The sequence below is a fragment of the Vigna umbellata genome, chromosome 4 (genome assembly GCF_029865625.1).
Source record: "Vigna umbellata cultivar VRB3 chromosome 4, Vumbellata_1.0, whole genome shotgun sequence".
Taxonomy (NCBI): Eukaryota; Viridiplantae; Streptophyta; class Magnoliopsida; order Fabales; family Fabaceae; genus Vigna; species Vigna umbellata.
The window spans coordinates 27,489,612-27,500,932 of record NC_142168.1 but is presented as its reverse complement, the minus strand read 5'-3'; the positions used below and the strand labels follow the sequence as shown (position 1 = coordinate 27,500,932).

Here is an 11,321-nt window from a genome sequence, read left to right as displayed (position 1 = left end):
AAGCTTTGCCGACGACAGTCACTCCTCAACTCTTGGTTGAAGGATGAAACAGAGGGTCCTCATGTTCATAAGTGACAACCATAATTGTGAAAAGCCTACTCAATGAAACTCATTCAGTTCACTGCAATTTTCAAATCCTCCGAAGGGAAGAAACTTATCTTTTTCCACGAATTCGTTGATCAGTAACATTCCACGAACAACATTTCTCAGTGCTAAAAAATTCATAGGACTGAAGTGATTTGCTTTCCATAAATGAACTTGTTGCAGAAGATTCCAAGGGAAGATACCTGGGACAGTGTGTTCCCCTTCACAAAGCAGCACTGAAAGGTGACTAGAAAGAAGCGAGTAAAATGTTGGAACAAGATTGGGAGCTGCTTACACCGCCATAACAAAGGGTTGGGCCACAACCCTCCACATAGTAGTGGGTGCTAACCATGTTCACTTTGTGGAGGAGCTACTAAAGCTAATGCAGCCTCATGAATTAGAATTGCAAGACTTAAAGGGTAACACTGCATTCTGCTTTGCTGCAGCAGTAGGGAATGTGCAGATTGCTCAGATCATGGAGAGAAAAAATGAATCCTTGCCAACAATCAGGGGTGGAGGAGATTTCACTCCTCTTCACTTGGCTGTTTTACTGGGAAGAACTGAAATGACATGGCATCTGTTCCCTAAAAAAAACCAAACAAATATTTCAAGAAGTCGATTGGACCACAGTTTTCTTTCTTTCTATAAACGGTGGCCTCTACGGTAAGCATTTTTTCTTCATAAAATCTTCCATGCACACCGAGAAAATGCAATTATTGAACATCAAAATGCAGACCGACCCATCATTCTTATTGTGTATCAAATCACCCCGAGATCTATATCCTACAAGAACATAAAAAATAACGATGATAGAATTGATGTAGAGTAATATCTTGAGAGAAAAAGCTAATATCAGTGGAGGTGCAAAACAGAGAATGGAGAAACGATTATTCCTCATTAACGTAAAAACCAGTATATATACAGAGTAGTATAACTGTCATTTTGACAGTTACAGCAGTTACGTAGTTTAGGTTTACATTTTAACATTCCCCTTTAAAGCTAAACTACTGAAAGATCTAACTCCAAGTGAATCTCTCAGCCTCTCAAACCTGTTCTGACGCAGGGCTTTAGTGAAGATATCTGCTGTTTGTTCGTCAGTGCTGCAATATACTAATTCCAGTTTTCTTTTACTGGCTTGATCTCTGAGATAATGAAACTTGGTCTCTATGTGTTTGCTTCTACCATGTGAGATTGGATTCTTAGATAAGTTGATAGCAGATTTGTTGTCTATCATTAAGCGTGTTGGTTTGCGGTGCTCAATCCTCAACTCTTGTAGAATGGCTTCCGACCATGCACACTGGCAAGCAGTTTCAGCCGCAGATATGTACTCTGCTTCACAGGATGATAGCGCTACAACGTTCTGTTTCTTTGAACACCATGATATGGAAGCTCCCATTAGTTTAAACACATACCCAAAAGTGCTCTTTCTACCCACTTGATCGCCACTCCAGTCTGCATCACACCATGCTTCTAAAATATCATTCATGCAGTCAGCTTTCCTGGGAAAATAGAGACCATAATCTGTTGTTCCTTTCAAATAACGTAGAATGTGCTTGGCAGCAGTGAGATGAGAGTGTCTAGGATCGTGTATGTATCTGCTGAGGAGTCCGACTCCGAAACTGATATCTGGTCTGCTGTTGCATATGTAACGGAGGGTTCCTACTATCTGCTTGAACAATGTTGCATCAACTTTGGCTTCTTCTTGTTGACAAGAGAGTTTCAAATTTACCATGACAGGGATGGATGTGCAGTTACAGTTCTTCAAGTTAAATCTTTCCAGGGTCTCTAAAATATACTTTTGTTGATGCATGAACATTCCATCTCTTGTTTGCATGAATTCCAGTCCGAGGAAGTAGCCTAAGGTGCCAAGATCTGTCATTTCGAATTCAGTCTTCATTTTTGCTTTGAATTCTTCAATCTCCTGTGTGGAGTTTCCTGTAACCAACAAGTCGTCCACGTACAAGCACACTACGAGGGTACCTAGCTGCTCAACAAATTTTACGTAAATTCCATATTCAACAGTACATTTTTTAAAGCCATACCTGATAAGCAGTGCATCAATGTGTTTGTTCCAAGCTCGTGGTGCTTGGCGAAGACCATATAGTGCTTTGTTCAGTCTGTACACTTTCAGCTCTTGTTCCCTTTTGACAAAGCCAGGTGGTTGATTTACGTACACTTCTTCTTCGAGAGGGCCATTCAGGAAAGCAGATTTGACATCCATTTGGTGAATGGTCCAACCATTGAAGTTGGCTATTGCAACAATGAGCCTCACAGTCTCTAGTCTTGCAACAGGGGCATAGACATCAGTGAAATCTATCCCAGGTTTCTGCAAGAAACCTTTTGCAACCAACCTAGCTTTTAACTTTGCAATACTTCCATCCGGTTTGTATTTAGTTTTAAACACCCATTTTACCTCTATGGCTCTCTTGTGTTCAGGCAATTCAACCAACTCCCACGTTCTATTTTTCTCAATAGCTGATAATTCTTCCAACATAGCTTCCCTCCATTGTTTAATCTCAATGGCTTGTTCCCATGTGAGTGTTTCTGCACCTGCCAATAAAGAACAATGAACTAAATCACCTGTATCTGTAACATCACTGTCATTAAACAGTTCATGATCTGCGAGTCTCGTGGAGGGGAATCGCGTTCTCTGTGATCTTCTGACCTCAGCAGCTTCATTAGTATCAGGCTGTTTGATCTCCTTGGTTCTATCCTCCTCGAGCCAGGTAGTCACCTCAGCACTAGATTGTTCCATATGATTATTCCTTGCATCATACCATCTAGGCACAGCTGACTCATCTACTATCACATCCCTGCTAATTGCGATTTGTTTCTTTACTGGATCATATAACCTGTATGCTCCAGTTGGATGATATCCAACGAGGATAAAGGCTTCACTTCTGTCGTCCAGCTTCTTTCTTTTCTCTTCTGGGATGTGTTTATAGCAAACTGAACCAAAAATTTTCAGGTGTTTCACATCAGGTTTCCTCCCTGACCAGGCCTCTTCTGGTGTGCATGTTGGTAGTGCCTTGGTGGGACTCCTATTCAGCAGGTAGGTAGCAGTCGAGACAGCTTCTCCCCATAGGTAGTTTGGTAGATTTTTCCCTTTGATCATACATCTGGTCATGTCCAAGAGCATGCGGTTTCTTCTTTCTGCTAATCCGTTGTGCTGAGGTGTGTAAGGTGCTGTAACCTCATGTATAATTCCTTTGTCATTGCAAAACTTGTTCATTTCTCCAGAGTTGAACTCGCCTCCACCATCAGTTCTGAGAATTCTAACTTGCTGACCCGATTGTCTCTCAGCCATGGAACAAAATTTAACAAAGTGTGTGTAAGTTTCTTTCTTTTCTCTTAGCAAGTATATCCAAATTTTTCTGGAAAATTCATCTACAAAGAGTAAGAAATACTTGTTACCTCCTAGAGATGGTACGTCAAAAGGGCCACATACATCTGCATGTACCACACTCAACAGCTGTTTTGCTCTCTTGGGTGCGTAACTCTTGAACGATTTTCTGATTTGTTTTCCAGTAACACAACCCTCACAAACTTTGTTTGGTATACCAAATGTAGGAATGCCTCTCACAAGATCTTTATCTCTCAGTTGACATAGGCTTCTAAAATTGAGATGCCCATATCGAAAGTGCCACAACCATTCATTTTCTTTCTTGTCACTTGTTGCAGTCAAACATTGTATCTCTGTTGCATTCAGATTTACTCTGAATGTTCGATTTCGCGCAAGAGGAGCTTTGAGAACCATCCTCTGTCTTTCATCGAATACCTCAATGTGTTTCTGTTGCATCTTCATGGTATAACCCTTTTCGAGAAGTTGGCCGAGACTGAGGAGATTGCTTTTCATCGCTGGTACATATAGAACGTTGTGCATGAATACAGATCTTCCATCTTTGCGAGTGATTAACACTTTGCCTGTGCCTTCAGCTTTAATTGTGCTATTATCTGCAAATCTTACTGTGCTCTTGACACTTGTGTCCAGATCAAGTAACCATTTTCTATTACCTGTCATGTGATTGGAGCAGCCCGTATCCAAATACCACAAAATTTCTTCCTCTGCATGGCTTGTTTTCCCAGTGAGTGACACGTACTCTGTTTGGTCGGTCTCCTTTGCACTTTTGTCTGTTTTCCACATCTCATATTTTCTATCATGTGCACCAATACTCATCAACAAAACGTGATCTGAGTCTGTTTCCAGTTCTTCTTCTTTTACAAGATTTGCTTCATTGCTCTTTTCTTTCTTGTTGTTTTCATTGTGCCAACACTCAGATGAGTAATGACCATATTTACTGCACGTAAAGCATTGCACATTTCGTTTGTCAACACCTTTTCTGCCTCCTCTTCCTCTGAACCTTCCTCTAGCTTTATTTCCATCTCTGTATTCATTGCTGTTATCATCCTTGGATTGCTCAAAAGTATTCATGAATCTTCCTCCATTTCGGCCTCCACGTCCACCACGTGATCTTCCTCTTCCTCTGCCAGTTCCACGGTTCTTGTAATTTTGATTACTTCTAGCTTGAAGCGCTTGATTTGTGTTTTGCGTTGCATTCTGTTCTGATGTTCTTCTTTCTATCAATCGTTGTTCGTGTGCTTCAAGAGAGTTTTGGAGCTCTTCTACTTTCATTTGCTCCAGATCTTTGCTTTCTTCGATGGCTACGACAATATGATCGTACTGAGGCGTTAACGTTCTCAATATCTTTTCAACTATCTTCTTATCTTTTACTACTTTATCACACGCTCTCATTGCATTAACGACTACATGTATTCTGCCGATATAATCTTCGATGGTTTCTTGTTCTCCCATACTCAAGAGTTCATATTGTCTCTGTAGTGATTGAAGTTTTACCTTCTTTACTCTCCCTGAGTTTCCATATCCGTCTTGTAATATGTCCCAGGCTTCTTTGGCTGTTACTGCTTTAGACACCTTTTGAAATATCGTTGCAGAAATACACTGGTGTAGAAGCATCCGTGCCTTACAATCCAGTCTCTTGTTTTCTTTGTAAGCCTTCTTGACTTCTTCCGTGTCACCTTTTGTAGTTTCTTTAAACCCTTTCTTGACAATTTCATCAACTTCTTGAAATCCCAAGATAGCATCCATCTTTACACACCAATCATCATAATTCTTCCCGTCGAATACCGGCAAACTGCTCTGGATCATTCCTGCCATCACCTTTCAACGTGAGTCCTTCTTCACCAAACAACTCTTTTGTCTGTTCGACGCTTTCACCAGGTTCAACAACCTGTAGCTCTGAATACCACTGATAGAATTGATGTAGAGTAATATCTTGAGAGAAAAAGCTAATATCAGTGGAGGTGCAAAACAGAGAATGGAGAAACGATTATTCCTCATTAACGTAAAAACCAGTATATATACAGAGTAGTATAACTGTCATTTTGACAGTTACAGCAGTTACGTAGTTTAGGTTTACATTTTAACAAACGATACCCAGTAAATGGTTTAAAGTTGTCATTTTTATTAGAGAGAAGAAATCTACGGGGGCCATCGGCCATCGGGTCGGCACCATAGAGGAACCTACGGTGGAGGAACCATTGTCATTGTCTCCAGCGCAACCTTTACCCACCTCGAAGACCAAATCTGGGCCCAAACCAGCGATCCCCACCGCGAAGTAGAAGACCAAATTAAGCATCTCACCAAGGACCCTCAGGTCGTTCCTGCTCTGGTCTAGCAACATGCATACCGTCAAAACCCCCAACATCCGCTTCCATCGCCGCCAACAACGCCCTTCTCCTCTTCCAACGCATCCATCGACAGCCGCGACCTGAACGCTTCTCCACATGCATCATCGAACACCACCACGACCTCGTTAACGAATCCAATCTCTCCCACATCATTTCCCCCTTCCACTCCAAGATTCGGCTAAGCCCCAAAGCCCAAAAAAAAAAAATCAAACAATTTCCAATCTTAACAATTTTTAATTTATCCAAGAGAGCGAATGTTGATCAGAATGTGACAGGGAACCTTGACCTTACGTCTCCTTTGTTTTATAATCAGTATTTCAAGGACTTGGTTGTTGGGAGAGGGTTTCTCAACTCTGATCAAACACTTTTCACATGCCCATAGACAAGGGAGTTTGTGAGATTCTTCAGTACAAATCAAGATCAATTTTTCAAGGCCTTTGTAGAAGGAATGCTTAAAATGGGCGACTTGTAGTCTGGTCGACCTGGGAAAGTTAAGGTTTGAACCATCTTTGGTTAATTAATTTTCATCTTTTTCTTCACATTCCAACTTTTCAGATTATAAACTCTTGGATAGTTTAGTAAATGAGAAGACGACCTGGCTGAGAAGCAGGAGAGCGACGACATGGAGGCCATAGACGGTGGAAACATCAATGGTGTAGGATCAGAAGGTTTTGTCTTGTGACAGGTCAAACACAGATGATTTAAATAACAAATTCTACGTAATATAGCTCTTATAAATCAGCATATTATATGTACACCACGTCAGCAAACTTTGACGCCGTTTGTGAAAATTTAACGGACATGACTTAATTGGTTTAATTTTTCAAATATATGAATTCAATTGACTCAATTTTACAAGTATATGGACTCAATTGAGATCGAAAAAAAAAACGATGACCCACTTAAGATTCACCAACAAATATAAGGACCAACATATGGTTTAAACCTTATTTCTATTAAAATTTGGCTTTCCAAATAGTAATTTTGAATGGATGTTTAATGTTCATAGTTTGAGAATTTAACTCCTTATAAACTGAAACTGAATTTTGAATGGATTTTCAATGTCTGTGGACAACCGTTCATTGTTTATTCAATTATCTAAGAACTTGATTTTACTAATTTTTTGACACCAAAAATACTATTTTATAATAAGAATTCGGTTTCTCAAAAATCATATATTCAATCTGCACATTGTAAAGATCTATTGTAGTAGATCATGTTGACAAGTTCTTTTTGTGAATTCTTTTTCTTTTGAAATGTGTTTAGTTGCAGAAAAAAATAATCATCAAAAGGTCGTAAAATAATCATTTTTCATAGATTATCATAATAATCATTATAGTATGGTCAAGGTTTTTATCATAATCATTTTTCATAAATTATCCCAAAAAGGTCATAAAATAACTGATTATTTTGTTAAAAATATGTTAAACCAATGAAATGACAAATAAAGTGTTATTTCACAAACATTTTAACTAAGCATTCGTTACATAATTTTTATTTCATCGGATAAAACGGCTTATTGAACAAATTTATCATGAAACTCATTGAAATAGTTCAAAAGGAATTTATAAAATTCCTGAATCATTTTCAAGATACGAAGGACCATTACAATCAAGTTTATGTTTCAAGAAGACTTTAATACCACTTGTGTTACAAATAATTATCATTTTGATTTAATTTCAGACTTTCTAAAACTAATTTTAAAATTATAATTAGGTTATTAAATTCAAAGATTAATATTTAATAAGCTATACAATAAGAAATCATATTTCTTTTCCTATTTGAGACCAAAATAGAAAAGGAAGATGTCAATTTTACATTTATATAAATCACTTATTATTTCTTTATAGTAAGATGATGCCAATTGATTATGACGAACTATCAAACAAAAATCTATAAACAATAAATTAATAACTTTTATCTTGTTTCATCTAAATTCATTTCATGTCATTAAATATGTCAAGCATGTCCAAAATATGTTAATGTAAAATCCAAGAAGGAAAAACTAAATCAGAAAAATGGTCTAAATTGAACGAATTTGGATTTTTTTTGTTGAATTTTTGGTAATATCCTTCAGCTTGATGAGATGAAATAGAGTAATGATAAGATAACACATCAATATATTTAGTTGAGACATGATAAGATAAAATAATCTTAAAAGAATGAATTTTTATATTTTTTCAAGAAAGATGAAAATAAAAAAAAGGGTAATGTCAAATGAATAAAAAAAATTTGTGTCAAAGTATCATTTTCAATGAAATATACAAAGTCACAACCTAAACAAATTTTTGTGAACTTTGGGAACCAATCGACAAGTCAATGAAACTCTACTGGATGTTCTTGATATATTCTTGTACTCTTCCTTTCCTGTTGTATCCAATGCATCCTCCAAGTTAAATAAATCTCCATCTGATTCCTTGTATTTCAAAGCTTGAGTTTCATTTACAGCCTAAAAAGGACAGATTTTGAAGTATGAGAAAAATTGATTTACAATGAATTACTTTGTGCAGAAAGAAATGTAGTAATCTGTACCCTACCCTTACCCCATTGTAGCAATGTATCGCGCAATCTTTTATACCGTGCAAGTAATCTGTGATCACACACAAAAATGTGACTAAATTTGAGCAAGAACAAAAGGTGTTAAGGTTCATAAATTTGTTGTTAATATAGCATTACACAAGGGTTTACTATAGCAGTACCTGAGTATGCTTTGTCCTTGAATATCAGTAAACTGCGAGGCATCAATAAAACAGAGAAAGGGTGGTGATCATCAAGCCACTCATCTTTCCCAATCTCAAAATCAGAATCTTTCTCAATACCATCCTGGGAATCCTGTTTGAATCTTGCATGGGGAGTGAAGTCCATGACTACAGGAGATCCAAGTGATAGAATGGCTACTACTGGAAAATAAGCAGGTCCATCTTGATGTGGCTTTAGAATAAGAAAAATCATTAGGAAATAGTAAAATACACACAAAAACAGAAAAATTTCAAAACAGAAAACACAAAAATCAATGATGAGATGTTACATAGTCTAAAAGGAAGAACAGATGAATGGTCATAAGCAGGGTTGAGGTTCAGGACAAACCATTATGCCTTGATTATGCTGGTATTCGTTGATAAGAACATGGTTCATTGCTGATGGGAACAGCCCAGATTCATCATATATTTTTTGTGTGAGATTTGTTAACCATGGAGGCACTGCATGAGAGAGAGACTACTGATAAGTTAGCAGCATATTTGGAAAACAACACAAACAAAAGTTACTTGCAGAAGACCAACCTTATTTCATTAACACAATATTATCATGTATTCTCCCCTTTGAAAGTTGGTCAAATTAAAAAATAATCAAGTGGAAAATGTCGATCAATGATAACAATGTTTTAATCATCTTCAATTCATTTTTCAAAAGTCAAAGCATTTTGTTCAAAGAGGAGTGAAGTTCCAGAAACGGGTCCCAAAAGTATACACAAAGGCAACAACAAAATAACACTGATGAACTAAGATGATGACAGAATCATTTAATAACTTTTAGTCTGAACAACAGGAAGTGAATCAACAGAATATACCCTTTCTGGTGTGCAATTTCTTTTCATCTTGCAGCAGGTACATAAAAAAGGTAAAGCAAAAGTAACTAAACGACTGGCATAATAGTAAAGCTCGGTTGTCACTGTTAGAAACTACCAAAATGCAGGTTTCTCACACCTAGAGCATAGAGGTTTCTCATATCCAACAGAAAATCATAGCAGGTATTTGTGCAGATAGCATATCTAGATCATAAAAGAATTGCAGATTTCCCCACTTACAAACTTGAGGTAGAAGGCCCTTCTCGTGGACAACACCACCTGCAGTCAACAATCACCAGACAATTGATAAGGAAAATTTCACTTCAAATTTGCTAAACATTTCCAATTCAATTCATTGTATGAGGGAATGAATATAAATATTTTTGACAAGTGCATGCTCAAATTATACAGAGTGTGTTTGGTATGTGGTGTCCTCTTTCCAAGGCATGTTGAACACTGACATGACTCCTGGTCATTGATTTTCAACATGTCTTAGTTTATATTCAAAGTTTGACAGTAACTATTTAAAAACCCTGATTCAACCATAACCTTACAAATTGCCTTGAATGAATACAGGGACTAATTCTAGTATAGGTACCAATTTGAATACCCGTACAATAAAATTTCTAAAACTAAGTACAGAGGATATAGCATACAGAAATATAAAAACATAAACATCAAAGTATTAAAATAAAAAAAAGTAAATACCATTTTCATATTATTCTAAGTCAGGCGAGCAAAAATATTTAAGAACTTAGCGTTATCTGTTATGCATGATCAGATACATAACCATGTATGCACATCTAATAAAAAAAGATAATAACACTTTGACAACATTTTTTTGACAACTTTTTAACATCATCTACATGTTATTATATGATTGGTACAAAATTACTTCACAATCAATAATAATAATCATAAACACGAACCTGAAATGACATGTAAATGATGTTAAAATGTTTTCAAAATAATGTTGTCAAAGTATCTTTATAAAAAAAAAACAGTACCAAGTACATATAGCTGGTATAGGTACCACAATGATTCATAATACATGACAATAACTGAGTAGATAAGAAAAATGATATAATCATAAATCATATCATCAACTTCCCCAAAACAGCAAAAAATAATCTGCTGGGTATTGTAATACTTATAAGGCAAGTTCAGTTCCTCAATTCACTCTTTTCTCCATGATTTATTCTTTCTCAACTCCAACCTTCCAAAAGTTTGTCAAAAAACCATTTACCTCTATATCTGTATATTCTACAAAAAAAGCATACCCCAATTCTGTAGCCTTCTATTCTTTAACATCTTCCACTTTGATGCAGGGGTTTCATAAATCTAACAACAGGCAGAAACCCCATCATTAAAAAAATGAATATTTAAGAAACATTAAATAGAACAATGAGAAGCAGAATGAGAGTGAGTACTACGTTGTTTAGAAGAAGGCTTTGGTCACTGTCCGTTATGAAGTCAGGAACGTAGAAGAGAGTTGGCAAAGACCCAACTTTGTAACGACCCAAATTATCTTTTTCCTCCATTACTCTCTGGCAAATCAAGGGTTTTCAATGTCTTCAAAAAGTAAATAAAAAGAGAAACTTTACCACAACAGTGTGTTGGCAATAAGCATGCCAAATATTTAATCAATTATACACATAAAGGGAAAATGGTTTTATAATTTGAGAGAGTGGGAAAGAGAGAACCTGCTGGGCCTGCCGGAGGTGCGGTGGCAGCGGCGGAGAGGAGATAGTCGTTCGAGTTTGGGCGGTGGGTGACTTGAAGAATCTCAGCTTTACACAAATGCAATAAATAAATAAAGATGATAAATTATTCTCCAAATATATATCTTTTAATTATATATATCTTTTAATTATTTTGATAATGTTTTAACACTGCCGTTTTAAATATTTAATTAAATGATTTTTATTATTCATTTTAATGAAAAATATCTTAGGAATAATAT

The 11,321-nt window shown here is 36.5% G+C and overlaps 1 protein-coding gene across 3 annotated transcripts; it reads right to left on the bottom strand.

Annotated features, from left to right (window-relative positions):
* Positions 1-7,937: 7,937 nt before the first annotated feature.
* LOC124828877 (oxidoreductase) lies at positions 7,938-11,191 on the bottom strand. Of its 3 annotated transcripts, none has more exons than XM_088113185.1 (8): positions 11,062-11,191; positions 10,792-10,905; positions 10,639-10,699; positions 9,599-9,637; positions 8,881-8,993; positions 8,493-8,724; positions 8,331-8,383; positions 7,938-8,242 (listed from the first exon to the last, which is right to left on the bottom strand). In XM_088113185.1, exons 2-8 carry the CDS (start codon positions 10,897-10,899, stop codon positions 8,063-8,065), a joined length of 786 nt encoding a protein of 261 aa, XP_087969311.1. In that variant the 5' UTR covers positions 10,900-10,905; positions 11,062-11,191; the 3' UTR covers positions 7,938-8,062. The 3 variants fall into 3 exon arrangements, with proteins under 3 accessions (XP_087969311.1, XP_087969310.1, XP_047158223.1); XM_088113184.1 differs by having other exon boundaries at positions 10,792-10,930; positions 11,062-11,188; XM_047302267.2 differs by having other exon boundaries at positions 8,337-8,383; positions 10,792-10,930; positions 11,062-11,187.
* Between the last annotated feature and the right edge of the window lie 130 nt (positions 11,192-11,321).

Bases quoted from the DNA above. Each gene is read 5' to 3' on its own strand.
- LOC124828877 (XM_088113185.1), bottom strand. From the start codon at position 10,899: ATGGAGGAAAAAGATAATTTGGGTCGTTACAAAGTTGGGTCTTTGCCA. The intron at 10,700-10,791 runs GTAGTACTCACT...GCCTGTTGTTAG, and splicing joins AAAGCCTTCTTCTAAACAAC to ATTTATGAAACCCCTGCATC. The intron at 8,243-8,330 runs GTAGGGTACAGA...TGTCCTTTTTAG, and splicing joins ATTGCTACAATGGGGTAAGG to GCTGTAAATGAAACTCAAGC.